At 48.4% G+C, this 27,536-nt stretch overlaps 1 protein-coding gene across 1 annotated transcript; it reads right to left on the minus strand.

Annotated features, from left to right (window-relative positions):
* Window positions 1-5,112: 5,112 nt before the first annotated feature.
* LOC147107351 (uncharacterized) lies at window positions 5,113-12,971 on the minus strand. Its single transcript, XM_086006288.1, has 2 exons — window positions 12,807-12,971; window positions 5,113-12,279 (listed from the first exon to the last, which is right to left on the minus strand). The coding sequence occupies exon 2, from the start codon at window positions 8,314-8,316 to the stop codon at window positions 5,851-5,853; it is 2,466 nt and encodes an 821-aa protein (XP_085862414.1). The 5' UTR covers window positions 8,317-12,279; window positions 12,807-12,971; the 3' UTR covers window positions 5,113-5,850.
* Between the last annotated feature and the right edge of the window lie 14,565 nt (window positions 12,972-27,536).

Here is a 27,536-nt window from a genome sequence, read left to right on the forward strand (position 1 = left end):
CGTCATCAGTCTGGATGCACAGCTCTGCCTGTGGCATCCAAAGTAGCCGTGGCCCTCAACTGTTATCCCATCAGCTTATTCTGAGCAGCCTCAAAGGACCTGTGTAATATCACATGTCCGGGCATTCATTCATCAGGTCACTGACACCATTTTTAGGAGGTGATTGGAGTTCACTCAGGTTGGCATGAATGCCAAGCAGCAGCATGATAGACCCAGTTTTATCAAGTTGCTCGGTCCCTCAAAGTGCAGGATACAATAGATGGCACTCACATAGCATTGAATGCTCCTACACTAGACCTTTACAAAAATTATAAATAGAAAGTGCTTCCACACTCGTTATAATGAAGAAGGAGCACTCCTGGGCGCAGAGCCAGACAGAAGAGGAAGTCTATGCATTGCTTTGGGCCTTAAAGGTCCTAGCACTACTACTGGGGCAGGGATAGTTAAAGGCCCATGGGAGAGGCAGAGGAATTTGATATTTTCAGGTAATGAGGCAGGTTTGTAAACTCGTAATTTAATTTATGTGTGTCAGAGGCTGTGAGTTACATGTTGGTGATGTTCGTGGGTATTTAAAGCTTCCGTCCCCTGTGAATCAGTTCATGCTGCTGTGCCGTGGCTGAGATGGCAACACCACTGCAAGCAGCAGTTCAGGCATTCTTTCGGTTACCCTGGAGGGAGCTGGTAAAATGGCTGCGCCCTTGCATCAAGCTGTAGGTGGAAAACAAGTGTGGAATGACGAATGATTGTGTGGGAATAGGAAGATGGGGGCTGGTTTGACTGTGAGGCTCCCCTTTTTATTCTAGGTGGCATTGTCAGGGTGAGGGGATAATTCCTATTCTGAGGTAGGGAGACGGGTGTTAGTGGCCAGGAGAAGCCAAGATAAATGACTTCAGCGGCTGTCAAGGGGCTTGTGGTTGTTTTCCCTCTTCTGCCATCAGGTAAGCCATATCGCATAAAGAGGAAGAGGGTGGCACAGTACTAACACTGCCTCAACTACTAATAGCATTTTAAACAATAGCTACAGTTCAAAGATATGTACCACGATGTATATTTGCAGTAGTTTCTCTTTTCATTTCAGATTTGCAGCAGTTTCAGTTTTTTCTTCTCATCCCATCCTTTGTATCCATTCTTGGTGAGTCCAGTGATGGATTGTCCATATATGCTTATTGTTACAGAGACAAAGATAGACGTGTATGTATTAGAGAAATCTGTACCCAATGATCGAGGTGAATTTTAAATCAAGATTAAGGTGCAACCTTGTAGAGCAATATTCCTCCAGAACAAATCCCCGTTAGGCCTTTCTGCTGAACTTTTTGCAGGCTCGAGGGGCCGAATGGCCTACTCCTGCTCCTATCTTCTATGTTTCTATGTTAGCTCATTTATAGGTCTGTGTTTTGCTCTTTTAAGAAAGTTTTGTATTTCATATGTACAATTTTGGTGTGACTAATATCCAAGAGTTTATTTAGCTGCCACCTTTTATTTTTGTAGTCTCCAAGTTATTTAGATGCACTCGCCAAGGGCTGAGGACCACTGCCTCTGCAGGCTCTGGGTCAGCATGGCGCCAGGTGCAAAGCTGTGCCATTTGCTGCAAGGACAGCGATAGACAATTTGCACCACAGGGACCCCATTGGCCATAGCAGTCGAGATCAGGAGAATGACATGCTGCCCAATGTCACTGCACGGCCTCATTTCCCAAAGTATAGGGCGGTCATTGAATGTAGCCATCTGACCATTTGGGCATCAAGTTTCTGTTCCTCCTCTAACCGTTATAAAGCGCTGGTTAGGCCACAACTGGAGTATTGCATCCAGTTCTGGTCACCAAACTTTAGGAAGGATGTGAAGGCCCTTGAGAGGGTGCAGAGGAGATTTACCAGAATGGTTCTGGGAATGGGGGATCTTAGTTACAAGGACAGGTTGGAGAAGCTGGATTTGTTTTCATTAGAGCAAAGGAGGTTGAGGGGTGATTTGATAGAGGTGTACAAGATTATGACGGGTTTGGATAGGCTAGACGGGGAAAGGCTGTTCCCAATAGTTGATGGTACAAGGACTGGGGGACACAGATTTAAGGTTTTGGGCAAGGGATGCTGGGGGGGAAGTGAGGAGAAACTTTTTTACGCAGCGAGTGCTGAGGACCTGGAACTCGCTGCCGAAGGAAGTGGTGGAAGCGGAGACACTCAATGTTTTCAAGGGGAGACTGGATAGGCACTTGAGGGAAATAAACTTGCAGGGTTACGGGGATAGAGCGGGGGAATGGGACTGACTGGATTGCTCTACAGAGAGCCGGCACGGACTCGATGGGCCGAATAGCCTCCTTCTGTGCTGTTATGACTCTATGGGGATGAAATTGGGTATAGCCCCACTCGGGGCGCTAGAATTGGCGCTGCGCAAATTTTATCGCCAGGCTCAACTTATCGCCACCTCGAGCGATATTGGGTTGCTGCGCCCCTAAAGGTGATTGCGGCGTTGATTCAGGCGCTGCACGGGAGTCTTAAGGCGCTAACCCGGTGGCGCTACTCAATATGTCGGCGGCCGGGCGCAGCGCAGGTGCTGTCAATAATCGATTACCCCGAGACATGCTGGCGCCGGCCAGCTCTTAAAGGGGCGGGTCAATTAGGAGCAGCAGCCACACTCTGCGCCTTGTAGGCCTCAAAATCGGCGCTGTGCTTTCTGTGGCGTTCCAGACTTTGAACAGATGGAGAGGGTGAGGCAGAGAGCGGAGCGCTTTACCGATGGGGCATTGGATGCTTTGGTTGGCGAAGTGGAGCGCCGGCGAGCTGTGCTGTACCCCGACAATGGCAGGAGGCCTCATCAGAGTGAGTACCGCAGAGCTTGGAGGGAAGTTTGTCAAAGAGTCACCTCAAGCAGCGTGGTGCCCAGGACTCCGGTGCAATGCAGGAAGAAGTTCAACGACCTCACTCGGGTCGTTAGGGTGAGTGCCTTTTCCGCCATCTTCTTCATCCCTCCATCTGCACCTGACATTATGGCCAGAGGGTGCGCGAAGCCCCAATGGCCATCTGTCAGCCAGCACCCATGGCCCTTTCTGGAAACACACACGCACATTCTGCTCAATGCATAGTAGAAGGGCTATTCTACCATGGGGGGCATGTGATGTCAGCTCAATGCATAATGGAAGGGCTATTCTACCATGGGGGGCATGTGATGTCAGCTCAATGCATAATGGAAGGGCTATTCTACCATGGGGGGCATGTGATGTCAGCTCAATGCATAATGGAAGGGCTATTCTACCATGGGGGGCATGTGATGTCAGCTCAGGCCAGCATGTTTCATCACTTCCCGTCCTTTCTCCTGCAGGCCAAGCTGGCCAGGAACCGGAGGGAGCAGCTTCGTACCGGAGGAGGCCCTCCTCAGCTGCAGACTCTGACGGACCTGGAGGAACGAGTCCACCAGATTATTGGAGGCCGGATGATTGGTCCTGTCACCACTGGAGCTGCCGACCCCATTGTGCACAGCGATGGTAAGGTCATCACCTTTTTGAACTCTCTCCTTCCACTTGTTCCCCCCACCACTCTGGACCCATGTCAGAGCATTGCAGCACTCATGCATCCCTTGCTGCCACCCTGTCCTTTCGCTAAAGCCACTCTTCAACCTCCCTGCTTTCAGATGCTGCATCACCAGCTCGGGAGCCGAGCCCTCAAGCTGCCACTGCCACTGACTCCGGAGGCGACGAGCAGGAGGGAGCCGGACCATCCCTGCCACGCTCAGGTGAGCCAGCCCCTCTGCAGACTGGGGAGACTACTTCCCTGGATGGGAGCGGGGAGGGAATGCTCTGAGGAACCAGTTCCAGGAACCAGTGGGCTGCAGCAACGCAAGGGGGGTAGGGAAGCTCGGGGCGTCTCCCTGGAGGGCGAGTCAGGCCGTGAGTACTGCTGCACAGAGCGCAGAAGAGGTGCGTTCCCTCGCAGAAATGAGCGCCCAGGCTCAGCTCAGGCACACTGAGCTCATGGCTGCAGTGGCAAGGTTGCCTGAATCCATCGAGACACTGGCAAGGAGTGTCCAAGACTTCAGGGCAGCACAGGCAAGGAGTGCGCAGGACTTCGGGGCAGCACAGGCAAGGAGTGCGCAGGACTTCGGGGCAGCACTGGAAAGGACTGTCCACGGCTTCGGGGCAGCACTGGAAAGGACTGTCCAGGGCTTCACCGAAGCACTGGCACCTGCCACGCAAGTGCTGAGTGCTGCCACGCAGTCACTCGCTGGTCTCATGCAGACACATATTGACGCCATGCGACCAATGACTGCTGCCACCCTCGATGGATCAGGCGGTATTACCCGGGGCCCTTGCAGCACCACCGCAGGGCATCAATCTGTGGACCAGCCGATTGGTGCGCATGCTGCGGTGCTGCCCCGTCAGAGTGCCAGTGTGTCGGTCGACCAGGGAGCTGCTGTCCGCTCTCAGGATGTCAGCATTCCTGATGCCACCGCTGTCACGTCTCCACTGCAGCTGCCAGCACCTGCAGGACAGACTGCTTCCACCCATGCACAGTTGGAGCAGTCAGCATCCGGGCCCTCCAAGGCCAGAGGTACTGACTTATTTTGGTCTGCTCTTTCAGGCCTATAATGGCAAAAAAGGCAGAATTCTGGTTCAAAGACACCTTCAAACAGTACTTACATTGCAATATGTTTGTGATATTTTATGTATTGTCTGTGTTGCAGTCTGTGAGAAGAGGGGAAAGACATAAGAGTAAGCTTGTACTAGCCCTAAACACCTTCTCCTAGTCATTCTACATTCGTATTTGCCAGGATGTTCACTATGGCCTCCTTCAAAGGAGTCAAGGGCTTGTAATTTCTGAGCCCTTCTCCATTTTGTTTCGGTTTCCTGTATTATGTATAATGAGCCATCTCGTCATGCAAACACAGAAGCAGTCTTGACATAGAAGTTAAAGGAGCGAATTAATAGTGACTCACATGACCAAGCTGCGGCCCATCCTGTGTGTCAGTAAGTTAGATTGTGTTACAATGACGTTAAGTATGAAGATCTTTGAAGATCTGAATGTACCAACGCTCTCAAATGTAAGTAAAATTACCAATGATGTCAATATGAGGCAGAATGTTGACTACAAGTGTAAAGTCTGTGGGTTATATGGTGAATTAATACACAGACCACAAGAGTAACTTTAACAGGATTTTACTATTCGAAGGTCAGGGCGAATCTGCCCAATAAATCCTTACACAGCACTTATATACCGGTGTGGTCACTCCCGGTATTACAGTATACAGCAGCCAAGATAAAGTAGTGCAACGCCTAAAATAGTTCTCTTAAAGGTGGACGGTTACATACAATAGTTCTCTTAAAGGTAGAACGGTTACATACACTACAATCCTCCCTTTTTAGCTTACAACATACTTATTCCCCATTAAACATAACATATATCCAACTTCATGTAAAAACAGTTCACAGATGTAGTCTCTGCGGAAACAGTTCACAGATTCAGTCTCTGCGGGAAACAGTTCACAGGTTCAGTCTCTGTGGAAAACAGTTCACAGATTCAGTCTCGGTGTAGTCGGTTCACGTTGCTGGAGTGACTCATCCAATAGTCCTTCACTGGACTTAACAGCTTGAACTTCCATCACTTCTGAACCAGCATTGTTGACTTTTAAAAGCTTGAGTACCTTGGGAAGTTTTTCTACTTCCAAACTGATTTGGCTCCGTACGGAGAGACCACGTGTGTGACCTGGTAGAGGTGATAATGGTTCAGATGGTCATCATCTTCTGCTTCGTCTTTTCCTTTTCTGCTTCTTGGAGACTCTCTGGGCTCCACTGTCAGCTGCATGCACCGTTCCTCCTTCTCGTCCTCCTTTTTCCATAGTTATGCCACCATCTCCCGATGTTCCTTAGACTTTAGGTGATTCTTCATGGTTTCTGCACTTTGGGAGTTTATCACAAGCTGGGCAGAGCAGGTCATCGTAATATTCGGTGTCGTCCAACAGGTCATGGTAATATTCGGTGTCGTCCTGAGCTAGGCCAGCGAGAGGGTCTTCTATTTCCTCCATACCCAGCTGGACGTTAGCCAGCTTTTGTTCCAAATCCAGACATCTTTCCTGAAGAGACTTCTTCATGCGTTCAGTTTCATCCAGCTTTTTCTGGGCTTCCTGCAAGTCTTTTACTAATGACCTCATTCGTGATTTCAATACTTCAACTTCATTGGGAGATTGATTGATTGTATTATTCAATCCCTCTACTGGAGCAGCTGTTTCAGCATTCTGTTGTTCAACATTGACGTGAATCAGCGTACTTTTGGCATCCAAGGTTTGCTCTGCTGCCATCTTCTCAGTCTGTGTTGCAACCTCAGCTATTCCAATAACTTTTGGGAGCTCCAAACCCCTCTCCTTTGAAGGTTTAGACTCATGTCCAAATTGTTCCCATTTCAGAGTCTTGTCCCTCAGCATATGAAGGAGTTGGCTGACCGTTGACTCTTCTGACCTCATCCGTTTCCCAGTAGCTGCAGGGCTGTTTATAACCTTGCCCTGGGGCTCCTTTGCTGTTTCTACTTTGCCATCATCCGCAGCCTCCACCATTCGAATTTCCACAAATGAATCGTCCGGTGATGCTGCACCCAACTTCAGTAGGAGCTCGGAATTCATGGCGACCAACTCAGCCTTTTCTGCCTGCAATCTGCTAACAAGCGCCTTCAGTTGCTGAACATCTTGCTCCACCAGATTAGAGCACGCACCTTCAGAAACCGAATCAGCTTTGATTCGTTTGGCCTCCTTGCGCAGACGGTTTGTGTGCTCCTGCTCCCTTTTCTCCCTCAGCTGTTTCTGTTGTCTTTCCAGATTCTCCCACTCTGTGTCAAAGAACGTTTTCATTGCTTTTATCTCTTGCTCAAGACGGCAACTCAATTGTTCTAATTGCTGTTGTAATTTGAAATGGAGTTGAGTTCGAGCCCGGTGTTCCTCAGACTTGTGCATGTCTGTAAACTGGACAGACTCAGAATTCTCTGCCAAACTATGTTGTTGTTGTTCAGTGGAATTCTGTTCTGAAACTTTGTTCTCCTTTGAAGCATCAGTATTTATGCACTCCTTCATTTTTCCAACCTTAGTCAGCAAGTCCATTTTAGACTTGTCTTTCGCACCTGGGCTGGTCTTGTCGTCATCCGTTTCAGAGTCTGAGCTGATTGTCTTCACCGAGTTCTCACTCGTTATTGCTTTTAGGTAGTGCCATTCCATGTTTATTTCCCTGATCCACTCCCGTCCCAGAAGTGGTGGACCTCCCTCAGGTAGTACATATAGGTCCATTCCTTGGTGTTCTTTGCCCCTGTCTCTCACCTTGACTTGTATCTTTCCCATGGGGTATACTTTATGCCCCGTGTATGTCTGCAATACGATCTTGGTATCTCTCAAGGGTATATGTGAGAATAGCCGGTTGTAATCCCTTCGATTTATGACTGATAGGGCTGATCCTGTGTCCAATTCCATTTTCACTTGGACTCCGGCTACTTTTAGTGTGACCCAGATAGTTTGTAGGTCAGCTTCCTTACTCACATTGTAAATTCTCAGACTACCCAGTTCCTGGCTGTTCGGGTCTGAATCCGAATTCTGTTCATCTGAACTCTTCTCAGCCACCTTGTGTATCTTGCTGTACTTTTCCTGCGGTGACTTTTTTCTGTTGTTGGTCTTCTTTCCTGACCGGCATACTTTAGCTATGTGACCAAGCTTGCCACATTTTCTACATTCCTGGTTTTTAAACCAGCATTGGTTCTGGTCGTGTGTTGTCTTCCCACAACGATAACATTTTGTTGTACCCGAAGTCATTTGATCCACGCTGAGTACCTCTGCCTTCAGCTGCATTTCCGCAGTGCCTCTCGCGGCTGCTTCGTGTGATGCTGCAATAAGGACAGCCTTGTCAAGTGTAAGATCGTTCTCTTCGAGCAGTCGCTTTTGTGTTCCTTCCTTCGACAACCCGCACACGAACTTGTCTCTCAATGCCTCTGTCAGATTTTCCCCAAACTGGCAGTATTTCGCTAGTCTACGCAGTTCGACCAAGTATTCCGCGTTGCTTTCCTCTTTCCGTTGCGTTCTCGCATAAAATTTGAATCGTTCCGCCAACATCAGCGGTGTGGGGTTCAAATGATCCTTCAGGACAGCAACAATATCAGTGAAAGTCTGATCCGCTGGTTTAGCTGGTGATAGAAGATGCTTCAATAGCCCGTATGTCTTTGCCCCCATTGCGTTTAATAAGGTGAGAGCTTTATCATCTGCTATTTTATTGGCCTCACAAAATATATCGATGCGTTCTACGTACGTGGCCCAATCTTCCACCTCGGAATCGAAGTTGTTGATGTTACCATGCTTAGGCATCTTCACTATCTTTTTGAGAACCCACAACGAATTTGTTCGTTACTTTTTTTTTTCCAAAAATGGCGGTTTCCCGCGCTTGTCTTCTTCCCCGCCCACTTTCAAAATGGCGGTTTCCCGCTTCTGTCTTCTTCCCCACCTACTGGCGGCTTCCCGCGTTTCTTCCCCTGGTGGGAGGGGTAAGCTTTCCTTCGGGCGACGACCGCTGGCTTTCGGAGTTCGCAGCCTGCGCGCCGGCTTCAGTGCGTTCCTTGTTCCCTTTTCTCGGCCGGCAACCGGCGCTGGGGACAACCCGTTGGCGGCGAACAGTTCCAGCCGCTGGGCGGAATCTCGCTCGGTCTCCCTCGCTCGGTCCCGCTCCCCCTTCACTCGGGCTCTGTCTCTCCCTCAGCGGCTTCCAATCGCGCCTCCCAGCCCTCTCGCAGTCCGGTCCTTTCCTCCCCCGGCTGCGGCTGAGTTCTCTGCGGTTTTATTTATTTTTATATCTTCCCGCGCCTTACGATCCCGGTCGCAGCGCCTCGTGGCCTCGGTAGCTGCCCGGCCTTTTCCGCCGGTCGCGGTCTAGCTGTCTCACGACGCTGTTGTGTCTCCCAGCCGGCTTGTAGCCCGGTCTCTCACACCGGCTGCGTTCCCGCTTGTAGCCCGGTCTCTCACACCGGCTGCGTTCCCGCTTGTACCGCGGCTTCCGTGCCCTACGCTGCCCCAGTCTCAGCGCCTTTGGGCCCGACTTCTGTCCGGCTCCTTTCCCCCGACCGTGGTCGAGTTCACCGCCCTTATCCTCCGTTTCTATTTATTTTCCCCCTACTCACAGTCAACGTGGCCGACTTGCTTCTCTTGGCTGATCGGCTCACTCACCGCCGTGGCAGAAGGGACAATAACAGCCTGTTGCTGATGGAAGGCTTCGTGTCAGAATCCTTCCTTCTTCCTTGCTCTGCAGACTCGAGTCTTCTCTCAGCAGAACGACGAGGGCGGGTGCCTCTTCTTGACGCTCGTTAACTGCTTCGGGTGTGTCGCTGCCGCAGGGTAAGATCGAACCCGTCGCCACTGTAAAGTCTGTGGGTTATATGGTGAATTAATACACAGACCACAAGAGTAACTTTAACAGGACTTTACTATTCGAAGGTCAGGGCGAATCTGCACAATAAATCCTTACACAGCACTTATATACCGGTGTGGTCACTCCCGGTATTACAGTATACAGCAGCCAAGATAAAGTAGTGCAACACCTAAAATAGTTCTCTTAAAGGTGGACGGTTACATACAATAGTTCTCTTAAAGGTAGAACGGTTACATACACTACAACAAGTTCATTGAGTCCAGAGGTGAGGTGAGAGTGACTGCCCTTGACATCAAGGCAGCATTTGACTGAGTGTGGCATCAAGGAGCCCTGGTAAAACTCAAGTCAATGGGAATCGGGGGGGAAACTCTCCACTGGCTGGAGTCATACCGAGCACAAAGGAAGATGGTTGTGGTGGTTGAAGGTCAATCATCACAGCCCCAGGACATCAATGAAGGAGTTCCTCAGGGCAGTGTCCTAGGCCCAACCATCTTCAGCTGCTTCATCAATGACCTTCCCTCCAATATAAGGTCAGAAATGGGGATGTTCACTGATGACTGCACAGTGTTCAGCTCCATTCACAACTCTTCAGATAATGAAGCAGTCCATGCCCGCATGCAACAAGACCTGGACGATGTTCAGGCTTAGGCTGATAAGTGGCAGGTAACATTCAGCCACAGAAATTCCAGGCAATGACTATCTCCAACAAGTGAGAGTCTAACTACCGCCCCTTGACACTCAACGGCATTACCATCGCTGAATCCCTCACCATCAACATCCTGGGGGTCACCATTGACCAGAAACTTAACTGGACCAGCCACATAAATACTGTGGCAACAAGAGCAGGTCAGAGGCTAGGTATTCTGCAGTGAATGTATCACCTCCTGACTCCCTAAAGCCTTTCTACCATCTACAAGATGGTACAAAGCTAGGTGGCAGTGTCAGTTGTGAAGAGGATGTGAAGAGGCTTCAAGAGGATCTCGACAGGCTCAGTGAGTGGGCAAGAACACGGCAGATGGAATATAATGTGGATAAATGTGAAGTTATCCACTTTGGTAGAAAAAACAGAAAGGTAGAGTATTTCCTAAATAGTGAAAGATTGGGGAATGCAGATGCTCAAAGGGACCTGGGTGTCCTTGTACATGAGTCACTGAAAGTGAATGTGCAGGTGCAGCAAGCCATTAGGGAGGCTGGCCTTCACTACAAGAGGATTTGAGTACAGGAGTAAAGAAGCCTTACTCCAATTGAGACCACACCTGGAGTCTCCTTACCTAAGGAAGGATATACTTGCCATAGAGGGAGTGCAGTGAAGGTTCACGAGATTGATTCCTGGGATGGCAGGACTGTCATATGAGAAAAGATTGAGTAAAGTAGGCCTGTATTCGCTTGAATTCAGGAGAATGAGAGGGGATCTCATTGAAGCATACAAAATTATTACAGGGCTTGATAGGGTGGATGCTGGGAGAAAGATTCCCTTGGCTGGGGAGTCTAGAACCAGGGGGCACAGCCTCAGGATAAAGGGTAGGCCATTCAGGACTGAGATGAGAAAAAATGTCTTCACACAGAGGGTGGTGAATCTTTGGAATTCTCTACCCCAGAGGGCTGTGGAGGCTCAGTCATTAGGTATATTCAAAACAGAAGTTGATAGATTTCTGACTAGTAAGGGCATCAAGGGATATGGCGATAGGGCCTGTGAATGGAGTTGAGGCAGAAGATCAGCCATGATCTCATTGAATGGCGGAGCAGGCTCGAAGGGCCGAATTGCCTACTCCTGTTCCTATTTCTTATGTTCTTATGTTCTTAAGTAAGGAGTGCGATGGAATACTCTCCACCTGCTTGGATGTGTGCAGCTCCAACAACACTCAAGAAGCTTGACACCATCCAGGACAAAGCAGTCTGCTTGATTGGCACCCTATCCACCACCTTAAACATTCACTTCCTCCACCACCGACGTGCTATGGCTGCAGTGTGTGCCATCTACAAGATGCACTGCAGGAACTCGCCAAGCCTTCTTCGGCAGCACCTCCCAAACCCGTGACCTCTTCCACCTAGAAGGACAAGGGCAGCAGGCGCATGGGAACACCACCATCTGCAAGTTCCCCTCCAAGTTACACACCATCCTGACTTAGAAATATATCGCCGATCCTTCATCGTCGCTGGGTCAAAATCCTGGAACTCTCTCTCTAACAGCACTGTGGGAGTACCTTCACCACACGGACTGCAGCGGTTCAAGAAGGCAGCTCACCACCACCTTCTCAAGGGCAATTAGGGATGGGCAATAAATGCTGGCCTTGCCAGCGATGCCCACATCCCATAAACGAATTTAAAAAAAAAGTAATTAATAACTAATGCAGAGGTCTCCTATTAAGTGGTTTAAGTTTAAGTAAAATATTCCTCTCAGTTAAAATTGATTTACAGAGCATATTTAGTCAGCCTGAACCCCACATGAACTAATTTATATTTTAGTTTCCATCGAGTTTCTGTAATTTTCTCCTCCACACGCTAACTCACGCTGGGATATGTTTCTAGAGTTGCTGGCCATACCTGGTACCTCACCCAAGAGGCCTACTTTGGTGAGTTCAGACATTGAAGCCAAGATTTTCCGATCGGTGCTATTTTCCCACCAGCATTAACCCATTTAACATAAATGGACTAATTCATGCCAGTCAGAAAATCTAGGCTTGAGTATAAGGAAGCAATCTCCAGTCTGTGTGGAGCATTACAGGTGACCCTAGTCCTATCCTCATCTAACAACCGCACACTCAGCTTGCTAGCAGAGGTCAATTCGAGTCAGAAATCCAGGTTGACTTTCCCCTCGAAGGCCCAGGGACATAGAGCCCAAACAGGCAAATTCTTCTGGTGTCTTTGGAAAGAGTGGGAACTTCTGGTAAGTATTGAGTAAGTAGAAGCTGTAAAAAGTGAAATTTAGTTTAAGATATTGGCCCAGAAATTCGTGTCGGGGGCTTCCCGCGGGTGCAAGCCCCCAACCTACACTTACCTAGCGCACCGGCAGTTGAAGCCTGGGCCTGCGTGGATTTCCTGTCTGTGGCCCGGTTCAGCTCCTGGCGCGCTGTGCTTGCGTGATCCAGCGGCGTACTTAGTGCGATGTGTCGGCTGGGATCACGTGAGCACTGGGCAACCAATCGGAGGATGCAAAAGTTCATTCATGAGTTTGACAGTAAGAACTGTCAAACTCATGAAAACTCCGGGTGCCCAAAACAGCACTTAAACTTGAAATAAAATTTAAAAAAACATCACACTATTTAAATGAACTATAAATAACTTTAAATAACTATTTTAAACAATAATTTAAATTTTTGAAAAAAATCATTTTATAAAAAATCGGGGCTAAAAATACACTAACCTTACTGTAAAGTCTTTAAAAATAATAAACCTGTGGAAAAATAATTCTAATTTTAATTAATAGACCACTTACCTTTTAAAATTAAGTCCTTATGTCTGCTTTTTTAAAGTGTAAAAAGTGGAGGCCTTCACGCACGGGCAAACCTGGAAAAAAAAAGGAAGTTCAACGCGCACGCGCAGACTCCTGCGCGCACGCGTTCGACCTCTGAACCCCTTGGTTCAGAGGATCGGAAATGCCGGTTTCCCGCGCATGCGTAGTGCATGCAAGATTCCGGCAATTCCATCGGTCCCACGCGTGAGTACACGATGCTTACTCGCGCGTCGGGACACTAATTTCTGGGCCAATGATTTTAACATAGAACTTTAAACTGAAGTTAACAGAAGCTGACTGCCAGTGACAGTTAACTGTCAGTCAGGTGTACACTTTTGATTGGGTGCTAAAACAAATAAACTGTAACTAATAAAACATTAAAGGAAACTTAACAACTTAAATTAAAATTTGATTGGCCGGGGTGATGATGCACTCCAGTCCCTCCGGTGCCCACCGGTCGCGGAAGGCCTCGAGCGTGCTGGCGGACACCACGTGCTCCATCTCCAGGGCCACCCGGGCACGAACATGGTCGCGGAACAGAGGCAGGCAGTCGGGCCGAACGACCCCCTCGACTGCCCACTGCCTGGACCAGTTCATGGCCACTTTGGCGAGGCCCAGGAGCAGTCCTATGAGGAGGTCCTCCGATCTGCCCGCTCCCCTCCGCACCAGGTGACCAAAGATCAGGAGCGTGGGACTGAAGTGCAGCCAAAAATTGAGGAGCAGCCCCTTCAAAAAAGGAAGAGGGGCTGCATATAAACGTGGAACACAGACTCCTCCAGGCCGCAGAAGAGGCAGGCAGCCTGGGAGTCCACGAACCTACTTAAAACCTTGTTGCACGGGACTGCTCCGTGCAACACCCTCCAGGCCAGGTCCCCAATAGATAAAGGGAGGACTCCCGTGTAGAGAACCCTCCACTGGGGACCTCCGCCTTCACCGGACGGCAAGATGGAAGCGTATCCGGACGGCAGATGAAGATGGCAAAGTGGAGAGTGTGCAGGGGCAGCCCGTAGAGGAAACCCCTCCGTGCAGAATGAAAAGGCACGGAGGGCATTTCCCCGAGACGGCTCAAGTTGTGAGGCGCCGGCTCCCGAGAGGGGCTTCGGGGCCGGGTGCCGATGAGGAATTCCGTCTGAACGGGGGTCAGTTCGGACGGGATCACTCCACATGGTCAGTCAGGTGTAAGTGCTTGACTTGAATAGGCGCTAATCACCAGGAGCAGGGGACCAGAATCATCACTTGTAAATTGGTGAGGCTGCAAGTGTATAAAAGTAAACATTTCTGCAGCACACAGAGCACAGAGCAGTCTGCACTGAGTGGGATTAAATGGAGTTGACTTGAACAGACTGATTTGGTTGGGAATTTGGAAAGAGTTGGAATTCGAGGAAGACGGGGAAGGAGTTGTTGTTTTTTGCCTACACTACTTGTAGTGCTTTGTGTTACAGGTAGATATTTAATTTCAGTACCCTTAACTTAATCTAGATCAAGTAAGTAGCCTGTAAACTAAGTTACCTAATTACAAATTTATTTAAATAAATCAAGGTCATATAGGGACGGCAGTGCAGGTGGTGTGCCGCAACTGCCGCATGTGGGAGTTTGTGGAGGGCATTGTAATCCCGGACAACCACGTTTGCAGTAAGTGCCTGCATCTTGAGGAACTTCAGCTCAGAGTTTTTGAGCTGGTGTCTGAGGTGCAGACATTGTGGGGCATCAGGGAGGGGGAGAGTTACCTGGACACTTTGATCCAGGAGGCAGTCACACCCCTTAGGTTAGGTAGTGGTACAGGTCTGGTTAGTGGTCAGGGACAGGAGGGTGTGACTGCAACTCAGGCAGGTAAGGGGACCCGAGGTGCGGTGCTGGAGGAGCCTCAGCCTTTGCCCTTGTCCAACATGTATGAAATTCTTGCTGCCTGTGTGGATGAGGGAAAAGCCTGTAGGATTGATGAGCAGGCTGACCATGGCGCCATTCAAGTGGGTTTACTGAAAGGGAATGTAGTTGTGGTAGGGGACAGTATATTCAGGGGGTAGATACTGTTCTCTGCAGCCGCGACCGAGAGTTCCGAAGGTTGAGTTGCCCGGTGCCAGAGTTAAAGACATCTCCTCGCGGCTGGAGAAGAACTTGGAGTGGGGAGGGGGAGGATCCAGTTGTCGTAGTCCACGTAGGAACCAATGACATCGGTAGAACTAGGAATGAGGTTCTGTTGAGGGAGTTTGAGGAGCTAGGATCCAGATTAAAAAGCAAAACCTCAAAGGTAATAATTTCTGGATTGTTACCTGAGCCACGTGCAAATTGGCATAGGGACAAACAGATTAGAGGTTTAAGTGCGTGACTCAAAGAGTGCTGTGCGTGGAAGGGGTTTCGGTTCATGGGGCACTGGCACCGATACTGGGGGGAAAAAGAGAGCTCTTCCATTGGGATGGGCTCCACTTGAACCGGGCTGGGACCGGTGTCCTGGCAAACTGCATAACTAGGGCAGTAGACTAATGAAGGGGTGGGGGCGCGGGAGGATTCAGGAAAGAGTATATTTAAAAGCAGTGAGCGAAATGTCAAGGCTCTGGAGCAGAGTAGAGTTTGGGGTAAAAATAAACAGGGTGGGTCAGGAAGGGACAGAGAGAGTAACAAAGGTAATAAGGAATCAGTGACTAAGCTAACATCAGGAAAAAAGAGAAATAATTCAAAGATTAAAGGCACTATATCTGAATGCACGAAGCATTCGCAACAAAATAGATGAATTAATAGAGCAGATAGAAATTAACAGGTTTGATCTAATAGCCATTACGGAGAGGTGGTTGCAAAGTGGCCAAGGTTGGGAATGAAATATTCCAGAATACATAACTTTTAGAAGGAATAGGCAAAATGAAAAAGGAGGAGGGGTAGTCCTGATAATAAAGGATGGGATAAAGACAGTAGAGAGAAAGGATCTTAGCTCTGAAAATCAAGAAGTAGAATCAGTTTGGGTGGAGCTAAGAAATAGCAAGGGGCAGAAAACATTGGTGGGAGTTGTTTATAGGCCCCCAAACAATAGTTATAATGTAGGGCAGAGTATATATCAGGAAATTAGAGGCGCATGTAACAAGGGTAATACAGTAATCATGGGGGACTTTAATCTACATATAGACTGGGCAAACCAAATTTGCAGTAATAGTGTGGAGGACAAATTCATAGAATGTATGCAAGATAGTTTTCTAGATCAGTATGTTGAGGAACCAACTAGGCAACAGGCTATTTTAGATCTAGTATTGTGCAGCGAGAAAGGGTTAATTAATAACCTTGTAGTAAAGGGGCCTTTAGGGAAGAATGACCATAATATGATAGAATTTTAGATTGAGTTTGAAAGTGATTTATTTATATCCGAAACTAGGGTTTTAAATCTAAACAAAGCAAACTACGTAGGTATGAGGGGTGAGTTGGGTACTCTTTTTGTTCGTACCAAAAAAAACCCAAATTGACTGTAAACAAAAGTTCAACTAAAACTTAACAAATCATATTAAAATTTGGTTATCCGGGTTGATGATGCACTCCAGTCCCCGCGGCGCCCACCGGTCGCGGAAATACTCAAGCGCACCGGCGGACACCGCGTGCTCCATCTCCAGGGCCACCGGGGCGCGAACATGGCCGCGGAAGAGAGGCAGGCAATCCGGCTGGACGACCCCCTCGACCGCCCGCTGCCTGGACCAATTGATGGCTCTTTTAGTGAGTTGGGTAAGGTGGATTGGGAAATTACATTAAAAGGTATGACAGTGGACGAGCAATGGCTAGCATTTAAAGAATTAATACATAATTTACAACAAATATACACTCCTTTAAGGCACAAAAACCCCACAGGAAAATTGGTCCAACCATAGCTAACAAGAGAAGTTAAAGATAGTATTAGATCAAAGGAAGAGGCTTATAATGCTGCCAAAAAGAGTAGTAAGCCTGAGGATTGGGAAGATTTTAGAATTAAAGAAAGGGAAAATAGAATATGACAATAAACTAGCGAGAGACATAAAAACAGACTGTAAAAGCTTCTATAGGTATGTAAAGAGGAAAAGATTAGCAAAAATAAATGTGGGACCCTTACAGGCTGAGACAGGAGAAATTATAATGGGGAATAAGGAAATGGCAGAGAACAAATACTTTGGGCTGGATTTTACCAGCCCTGAGGAGGCGAGTTTGGAGGCGGAACTGCTGGGAAATTTAAAAACAATGGGAGAGGGTCCCGAACCCGCTGCCAATCCACCTCCAACCAATCTTCCCGGGAGTCTGGTACCTGATTTGTGCAGGAACCTTACTCCTAGTGGCTGGAAGAGGATTATCGCCACTTAACTGCCTGTTAACAGGTAGTTAACAGGCAGTTAAGTGGCTTTTTCCCATTTTCGAGCCTTCTGCTGCGGGCTTCCCGACATCGAGGAACCCTGCCAGGGTAAGAGCGGCGTGCTGTGGGTCTGTTGTTATGTTGGTGTTTGGATGACAGCTGCAGAATTGGTGTGAAGGATGCAACGTGAAAATGGTTAGTATCAGAGGTAAGGAAGTGGTATGAAAGTAATGTTTAACGTGTTTAGATGTTTCTGCAGGCGACAAGCTGTGAAGTGTTTGTGTAGTCTCATCTCATCGGGGTGGCTTCTGCAATCTCAGTTGCAGCTGCCATCTGTTTCATCCTAAGGAGAGAGTAATTGGAGAGTCTGTGTGCAAGGGCTCACCTTTGGACAGTGATTGTCAATGTTTGACAGCACCTCAATGCTGTCAAACACTGTCACATCACCTGTCAAACAAGTGTGGTGCATATGCCTTTAAGAAAACCGGCAGATGAAGCGTCATCAACTGACGTCATCTGACACCGGCTTCCCCTTAATTGGCCGGCAAGCCCACAGGGCGGGCTTAACAAGACCAATCAGGGCAAAATAGCGTCAGTTCCTCAGACGTCACTGGGGCGGGACTAGAACCCGGAAGGTAGCAGTCCCGCCCCCAACTCGTCTCGGTAAGTAAAATCCAGCCCTTTGTGCCTGTCTTCATGGAAGAAGATGCAAAAAACTTCCTGGAAATAGTGGAGAACCAAGGGTCTAGAAAGAATGAAGAACTGAAAGATATTAGTATTAGTAAAAAAGTAGTACTGGAGAAATTAATGGGACTGATAGCTGATAAATCCCCTGGACCTGATGGCCTACATCCTAGGGTTTTGAAAGAGTTGGCTATAGAGATAGTGGATGCATTGGTTGTCATTTTCCAAAATTCCATAGATTTTAGAACAGTTCCCACAGATTGGAAGGTAGCAAATGTAACCCCACTATTTAAGAAAGGAGGGAGAGAGAAAACGGGGAACTACAGACCAGTTAGCCTGACACCAGTAGTAGGGAAAATGCTAGAATCTATTATTAAGGATGTGGTAACAGGGCACTTAGAAAATATTAGGATTGGGCAGAGTCAACACGGATTTATGAATTTGGAAATAGTGTTTGAGAAATCTGTTCATTTTTGAGGTTGTAACTAGCAGAATAGATAAGGGAGAACCAGTGGATATGGTGTATTTGGATTTTCAGAAGGCATTCGATAAGGCGCCACACAAGAAGTTATTAAACAAAATTAGGGCTTATGGGATTGGGGGTAATATACTAGCATGGATTGAGGATTAGTTAACAGACAGAAAATAGAGAGTAGGAATAAACGGGTTGGCAGTCTGTCACTAGTGGGGTACCGCAAGGATCAGTGCTGGGGCTTCAGCTATTCACAATCTACATCAATGATTTGGATGAGGGGACCAAATGTAATACATCCAAGTTTGCTGATGATACAAAGCTGGGTGGGAATGTAAGTTGTGAGGAGGATGCAAGGAGGCTTCAAGGGGATATAGGCAGGCTAAGTAAATGGGCAAGATCATGACAAATGGAATATAATGTGGAGAAATGTGAAGTTATCCACTTTGGTAGGAAAAACAGAAAAGCAGAGTATTTTTTAAAGGGTGAGAGATTGGGAAATGTTGGTGTTCAGAGGGACCTGGGTGTCCTTGTACATGAATCACTGAAAGTTAACATGCAGGTACAGCAAGCAATTAGTAAAGCAAATGGTATGTTGCCTTTATTAGAAGAGGATTTGAGTATAAGAGTAAAGGGCCTAGAAATTGAGTTGGGGCGCCAAAGTGGCGCAAAAGTCGCCTGCGCACAGGATTTAGCGCAGCGATCGGAGTGATACCGATCGCCAGAAATTCAGTTTCATTGCCCCTCGAGGGACACGGGGCGAGGCTCGAGGCGCTCCGCGTCCCTCTTAGGGCGCTGAAACTGATTATCGCAGCACAACGTGCCACAGCGCCACACACTGCGGCACGGCACGCTGCGGTACTGCAGGCCTTCCTCCCACTGTTAAGGGGGAGGTGCCTGCAACAGCGTGATCCCCGCTCGCGAGTGCCGGCAAATGAGCCCGGCACCAAGGAGAAGTGCCGGGCTCTCGGGAAACAGCCGGTAATGCCGCGGGGGGGGGGGGGCGGTTACGAGGCCGGGGACAGAGGTGCTGGCAGGCAGCCGCCCCGCACCTCCACCTTAACTTGCGCTGCTGCCGGCACAGTAAGGCCCCATGAACCGGGCGCGGGTAGCGAGCTGCGCAACTGCGGCGTTCGCTACCAAATATCGTGAACGGGGCACGAATGGGGCGCTGCGCACACCGATGACATCATCGGTGGTGGCGCAGCGCAAATGCCTAACGCCACCATTAGCGCCCCTACTGAATATCGCTGGAGACGCAGCCAGTGGCGCTACAGCCACTGACTGCCTCTTTAGGCGCTAACAGGTGGCGCTACTCACCCAATTTCTCCCCCAAGATGTCTTACTGCAATTATATAGGGCCCTGGTGAGACCACACCTGGAGAATTGTGTACAGTTTTGATCTCCTTACCTAAGGAAGGATATACTTGCCATAGAGGGAGTGCAACGAAGATTCACCAGACTGGTTCCTGGGATGGGGAGGGGGCGGGGGTGTTGTCCTATGAGGAGAGATTGAGTAGACTACGCATATATTCGTTCGAGTTTAGAAGAATGAGAGGTGATCTCATTGAAACATACAAAATTCTTACAGGGCTTGACAGGGTAGATGCAGGGAGGATGTTTCCCCTGGCTGGGGAGTCTAGAACCAGGGGTCACAGTCTCAGAACAAGGGGTCGGCCATTTAGGACTGAGATGAGGAGAAATTTCTTCACTCAGAGGGTGGTGAATCTTTGGAATTCTTTACCCCAGAGGGCTGTGCAAGCTCAGTCGTTGAGTATATTCAAGACAGAGATCGATAGATTTTGGGATATTAAGGGAATCAAAGGATATGGGGATAGTTCAGGAAAGTGGAGATGAGGTAGAAGATCAGCCATGATCTTATTGAATGGCGGAGCAGACTCGAGGGACCAAATGGCCGACTCCTGCTTCTATTTCTTATGTTCTTATCCTGGTCAGCAGTTATCCCAAAATGAACACCACCAGAACAGATTAACTGCTGATTAATCTCATTGCTGTGTTCAAATTGACTGCTGAGTTTGTTTACATGTCAACAGTGACTACACTTCAAAAGCATTCATTGGATATGAAGTGCTTTGGGGACGTAAATGGCACTATATAAATTTAAGTTCTTTCGTTCAGTGCTAGTCCCCGGACTCCGCAGCATTTCCCAAGTGAGTGTTTATGTTAGCGTTGACTCATTTTGACTTAATCAACAGAGGAACGAAGAAACCGACAAGTCCCATGGATATGCAGGTATCTGCTGGGGTTACAGGGCTCTCATATAGAGAGCGATAACAGGGAAGTTATAGTCAGTGTAATGATAGGTCAATTTTAATGAGATATTTTCTGAATAAACTACTGATTTATCTGCTGCCTAGATTTAGAATTGCAAAATCTTAATAATTACTTCTTAATCAATCAGATGAACTTGTTAATCCATTAGGTCTTATCTTTCATTCCCTCCCTTTTCCCTCCTCTCTCATTTTTATCCTTACATTCTACTTTCTTATCTGCTATCCTTAAAAATTGCTTCCCATTGATATAGACTTATCACATCTCAGGGTGCTTCACACAGTGAGATACTTTGAAGTGCAGTGACTGTAGACAAATGTGACAGCCATTCTGTACACAGCAAGATCCCACAGACAACAACGAGATGAATTATACATGCCAACTGTCACTGTTTCAGGCTGATCGTCAGCCTTTCGAGGGTGGAGTCAGTGTGTCAGCTTTTCTCCTCCATTTCCCAATCTTCACTCTCACTGCTCTTCATTTGGCCCCAGTCCTGCTGCTCCTGTGCTTCAGTGGCTAATACAGTGCAATAGGTCCCTGTCTCCTCTCCATGTTGCATATATAATGAGGACCCTGGAGGGAATTGCAATGGGCTAGCAGCAGAGTTATGTGGGCAGACTTCAGTTCCGCTCCCTACCAATGGGAAGATAATCCAGACCATTGTGTTTGCCTACAGCTCAAGGTACGAACCCGTGTACTTGTCTTCACATGTCAGGAACCTTCCTTGAATATTCAGTTTTTGGAGCCTGTACCAGCTTTTATGAAGCTGTTCGTTAGCTTTTGTTATTTTTCTAACTTTACATCTATATGGAAGAGTCAGAATGCAAAACGCTGGCCAAGAATTTACTTAAGTTTCTGGCTAAGGCTGATAAATTAGATTTACAGTTCTGTACTCTAGAATAAGATTATCGTCTACTCCTCTTACTTCAAAGTCACTGAAGTCAAGTTAAGTAATCATTCAATTTTTAGTTCTACTTTCAATTATATTTAGGTTGTTTAACTCAAATTATTAGACAACTCAATTTTTTAGTGCAAAAAATGACAATAATCAGGAGTAGTCTATATTTCATGTTGTTTCAAATGTTTCTGAACTGTTTGTTTTAGTAAAATGTTGCTACTGGCTTTTTGTCACTTGTTAGTAGAAAACTATAACATAAAGCCATGCTTGGGTATAATGCCTGTGAGAATGGCCAGAGCTTTCTGAAGTGGGGCATCTCAAAGTGTGCGTCGTTAGTTAAACTTTTTCCTGCATCCTTCAGCGCAAATACTTTTTGCGCCATAACTTGTTGGAAGTGCGAGCTGATAACAGTGCAGTGAGGGCAACGGGGCATCTGGGACCTCAGTAAATGGTGGGTCCAACAGTGTATCTCAGTAACCCATGAGATTTAAGGATTGAGAAATAAACAGAGGAACGACGGAGAAGGAGTCAATTCAGGTACAGAAAAAGAGATAAAGAGAGGGAAATAAAGATTGGATTAAGAGAGAGAAGGCTAGAAATTCATCTACTTACCGCCACTCCATAGCGCCATGAAATGGCAAAAAAATGGCAGCTGCCGCTCTTTCACCAGCTGGTGGTGGGTCCCGCGGTGACTGACATTTTCCTCCCTCCCGTTGAGCTGCCAGTAACTGGCATTGCCCTGGGGGAAAAAAATGGCGGCATGGTGACGTCAATTGGCGTGCAACGCCGACTTAAGGTCACCATTCCAAACTTCGACCCTAACGCTGAATTCAGCGTTGTGTCCTAAGCACGCCAGGGTTCAGTCATGCCCGTGCCAAGAATGGTAAACCTGGCGTGCAAGCAGGCTGACAGTGGGGATGTCAGCACCTCTTAAAAGGACACACGTATCTTTCAGGTAAGTTTGGGTTTAAGCTTTTGGACTTTTTAAAAATTTGATTGAAGTGGCTTGCTGCAAAAGATGTTAAAAGTTTTTTTAAGTATGCAGGGAGTGTTGCTGGATGCTTGCAAGGCCTCGGATGGTAAAGGAAGGCCTCTGAGAAGACAGAAAATGCTGCAAATACTCAGCAGGTCAGGCAACATCCATGGAGAGAGAAACAGAGTTCATGTCTCAGGTCGAGATGCTGCCTGACCAGCTGAGTATTTCCAGCATTTTATGCTGTCATTTCAGATTTACATCATCCGCCTGCAGTACCAGTGACCACAACCCCAATTCCCCTTTCAACATTTGTCCCACACCTTCCCTTTCCTCTGTTACTGACCATCACAGCATCCTCTTGGCCACAATGCTAAAATAAAAGCCACCACAAAGCAAACCTTCCAATCCAACATTATACATCTATCCTTCCAATATGACCTCAAGAAACCAACTCATCACCCTTATGCATTCTCTTAGTGACTATCTTGTGTCTGCCTTTGCCTATCCCACTGAGGTCACGTAGTGCTATCCCAGTAGCTGCAGCATGGCTGGTGGAAGGCTGCTGACTTTCAGTGGGGACACTGCAAATGGCCTTGCTGGTCGACCTTGAGGAGCTGGTGGCTGGGAGTGTGAAATCAAGTGACAGTGTTTCTTCCTCTTCTTCACTCTCCTCTCTCTCTTCTTGGTCAACCTTCTTCTTCTTAAGCAGTCCCTCGGAACCGAGAGTGACTTGCTTCCCCATTAAAAACGAGTTCTCAGGTGACTGATGAGTCCAATGTGGGACCTACAGTCTCTGTCACAGGTGGGGCAGACGGTGGTTGAAGGGGCGGGTGGGTGGGGTGCTTGGGTTGACGTGTGCTCCTTGCACTGCCTGCACTTGGCTTCCGCTTGCTCCCGGCGAAGAGACTCGAGGTGTTCGGCGCCTTCCCGGATGCTTCTCCTCCACTTTGTGCGGTCTTGGGCCAGGGATTCCCAGGTGTCGGTGGGGGTATTGCACTTTTTCAAGAAGGCTTTGAGGGTGTCCTTGAAGCATTTCCTCTGCCCACCTGGGGCACTCTTGCCGTGTCGGAGCTCTGAATAGAGCGCTTGTTTTGGGAGTCTCATATCGGGCATGCGGACGATGTGAAGTGTCCATCGGAGCTGATCGAGCGTGGTCAAAGCTTCGATGCTGGGGATGTTGGCCTGAGCGAGAACACTGACGTTGTTGCGCCTATCCTGCCAATGGATTTGCAGGATCTTGCGTAGGCAGCTTTGGTGGTACCTCTCCAGTGTTTTGAGGTGTCTGCTGTATATGGTCCATGTCTCTGAGGCATACAGCAGGGCAGGTATCACTGCTGCTCTGTAGACCATGAGCTTAGTGCTGGGTTTGAGGTCCTGGTCTTCAAACACTCTCTTCCTCAGGCAACCGAAGGCTGCACTGACACACTTAAGGCGGTGTTGGACTTCATTATCGACGTCTGCCCTTGTTGACAGTAGGCTCCCGAGATATGGAAAGTCCACATTGTCCAAGGCCTTGTCGTGGATTTTGATAATCGGGGGGGCATTACTGTGTGGCGGGGGCAGGTTGGTAGAGGACCTTTGTCTTACGGATGTTTAGTGTAAGGCCCATGCTCTCGTGCGCTTTGGTGAAGGTGTTGACGGTGGTTTGGAGTTCGACCTCCGAGTAAGCGCAGACGCAAGCGTTGTCTGCATACTGTAATTCGATGACAGAGGATGGGACGACCTTGGATCTGGACTGGAGGCGACGGAGGTTGAACAGTTTCCCGTTTGTTCTGTAAATTAGCTCCACACAGCCTTGCTTGACTCCGGTTCGTACATGAATTGGGTCTGTGGTGGAACCGTTGGTCAAGATCACGGCTTGCATGTCGTCGTGAAGCAGGCGGAGGATAGTGACAAACTTTTGAGGGCAGCCGAATTTGAGGAGGACACTCCATAATCCCTCACGGTTGACAGTGTCGAAGGCCTTTGTGAGGTCAAAGAAGGCCATGTACAGCAGTTGGTGCTATTCCCTGCATTTCTCTTGTAATTGACGCGCAGTGAAGATCATGTCCATTGTGCCCCTTAGTGGGTGGAATCCGCATTGCGACTCTGGGAGGAGCTCCTCGGCCACTGGGAGAAGGCAATTGAGGAGGATTCTTGCGGTGACTTTCCCTGTGGCAGACAGCAGGGAAACTCCTCTGTAATTAACGCAATCGGACTTGTCACCTTTCTTGAAGATGGTCACAATTACGGCATCTCTGAGATCTCTTGGCATGCTCTCCTCCTTCCAGATAACAGAAATTAGTTCATGAATTCGCACCAGTCATGCTTCTCCGCCATGCTTTAGTGCCTCGGCAGGGATTCCATCTGCTCCTGAGGCCTTGTTGTTCTTCAGTTGTCGGATGGCCTTTTCAACCGGGCTGGGATTGTGCTGAGATGGTGGTGGGTAGCATGCTGCAGGATCGAGTTGAGCACACTCGTGTCGAAGACAGAGTCTCAGTTAAGGAGATCTTCAAAGTGCTCCTTCCAGCGGGCACTGACTGCCTCTCTGTCCTTGATGAGTACCTCTCCAGTGGGGTAGGGCCTTAGGTGCTTGGGCCGTAGATGGCTGTAGACTGCGCTAAAGAATCCATGCATGTCATGGTTGTTGGCTAGCTGCTGGATCTCCTGCACTTTCTCCACCCACCATCTCTCTTTTTGGTCAACCACTGGCTGGGCAGGCTGCATTTCTTGGGTGTGTGAAATGAGGAAGGCACAAGGGTGCGGTTGTGGTGAAGGGAGGGCAAGAAAGCAAGAGGTGCATGTGAGAATACCAGCACCTTGTATTCTTTCACCCCTGCTGCTGGCCAAGGGTTCAGCCATGCCCGTGCCAAGAATGGCCAGCACCGTCTCCTCCAAGGGGGTGAGGTGAGGCTAGGAATGGGAGATGTGCCTCATGATTGATACAGATTGTTGGTAGGTGAGTGATGGAGTGGGGGAATCATGCATTGAGAAGTGTGTGAGACTAGTGATGCAGTTGGTAGGAGACGGTTTTTGAAGATGCATTCATTGCCCTTGACTAGTGGACTGAGGTCACGAAGCTTCTTTGGACACTGGAGCCAGGTGGTGGGGGCGACACTGCTGGCAGTGACGGCCTCGGTGATCTGGTCCCACATCGTTCTTTCTGGAGGGCCTCCTGGCCCCTGTGGGTAGAGGACCTCCCTTGCAGTGTTGACCCCCTGCACAAAGCTGGAGTGCTGCATGCGAGACCCTGGGTGCCCCTTCCCTGGCTTGCTGAGCCAGTTGTGTTAGTGCTGAAGCACTGTTTTTTGGTGTGTTCGACAATTCAGCTTTAAGAGCTGAAGACTCCCATTTGCGAATTATTTTTTAATGTTTATGTTTTTTTTGAAAGGCAGTAATGGCTGAAAATGCATTTTTTCACTTGATTTTAATTTTTATTAGTTTTGAATGCATTTCCCTTTAATTCATAGCCCCTTTAATTTCCCACAATGCCTTGCGAACTCCACAGACTCGCTCCCACAGGCTGTAAGAAGCAGCAACGCCGATTGTGGATGGGAACTTCGGGTCGGAGGCCTCCATTAATGCCAACAGGAGGGCGTTGCATGGTAAATTAGCGCTGCACTCCACATCACAAACCTCCAGGGCCAATTTTTCAATGGTAGTGCTGCAGCCATTTTCGGCGGCCATTAGCTCCAGTTGCCTGTGGCACTGGTAATTCTGTTAGCGTGCACAAGAGAAAAAAGAGCCAGAAAGGAAAAGCAAGAAAAAAAATGTAACATTTAAAATTTAAAATTAAAATAATCTCAAACAACAATTTACCACCTGAAGGAATGAGACTCCATAGTTTAAATTGTTCAATTTCCGGGTCAGAGAGGTTGATTGACACTACATTAACAATTATCACTTCATTAAAAAGGTAATTACAGTGCTTTTTTACCAAACTTAACTTTCTGTGGTGAGTTTAATGGGCAATTAATGTGCAAACCCAGTTAATTCTTAAAAATAACGGGAGGCTAAGGACGAGATGCTGATTGTGGGAAGCAAACGGCAAATTGACCAGCAACTTCTGGAGATTCTCAACTCAGGATGTAGCTCTTAATCCTCGGAACTTGCTGGCCGATTTGCACGTTAATAACGCCATACATCGTAAACACACCATTATCTTTCGAGCAAGATCTGGCCCTTTAATTCATGCCTGATGATTTTTCATGAAATAAGTCTTTCCAGCCATTCAAAGATTTGTATATGTGGCTGTAGGCAATCTGAACCTGCACTTCTATAGTCTGTATGTTAAAGCTACATTGAAAAACTGGGGTTAATTTGAAAGATCTGGCCTAGAAATTCAGTTGCGTTTGCGCCCACTTATTGGCTATAAAGTGGTTTGCGCCTAAAGTTTTTTACCGCTCGAAATTCAGATGGACCCTAACATCGGCATTAGCCGGTAGCGCTGCGCCGGCACCGATGACGTCATCGGTGTGCGCAGCGCCCCGGTTGCAATGCTATTCCGGCCCGATGGCCAAATTCAGTTGCGGCCGCCTCGCCCGTGGCAGCCGCAAACAGCGTTTGTGAAACGGGGTCTTGCAGCTCCGAAAGGCCGGCGCATAAAGGTGGAGCGGCGGCCGGCCGCTTTCCCGGCGGCCGCCTGCCCGCACCTCCCTCCCCGGACTCCTGCACCACCCCCCCGCGGCACTGATGTCTGTGTCCCGCGAGCCCGGCACTTCTCCGTGGTGCCGGGCTCATTTGCCGGGGGAATTCACCGGTGATCTGACGGCTGCAGGCAGCTCCTCCTTAAGAGAAGGAGGAGGCCTGCAGTACCCCAGCCTGCCGCACCGCATCGGGTGCCGCAGCGGGAGCTGAACGCCTGAAAGTGACATTTAACGCCCCTAGTGAGGCGGCCAAACCCTGCAATAGCGCCCGCCGCCGTCTTGGCCCGTCGCAACTGAATTTTAGGCGGGCGCTACGGGAATCCTGGCGAGCGCTAAATTTCGGGCGCAAAAGACCTGGCGGGGCCATACCGAATTTCTAGGCCAGAGAATATATTAATTTAGAGCATATATTTGAACACACTCAATAGAGTTAGGAAAGTCAATTGGTCTTTACATGATCGTACTATATTT

This window comes from Somniosus microcephalus, chromosome 14, assembly GCF_052327205.1.
Source record: "Somniosus microcephalus isolate GS21.2 chromosome 14, FLI_Smic_1.0, whole genome shotgun sequence".
In the NCBI taxonomy this organism is placed as follows: Eukaryota; Metazoa; Chordata; class Chondrichthyes; order Squaliformes; family Somniosidae; genus Somniosus; species Somniosus microcephalus.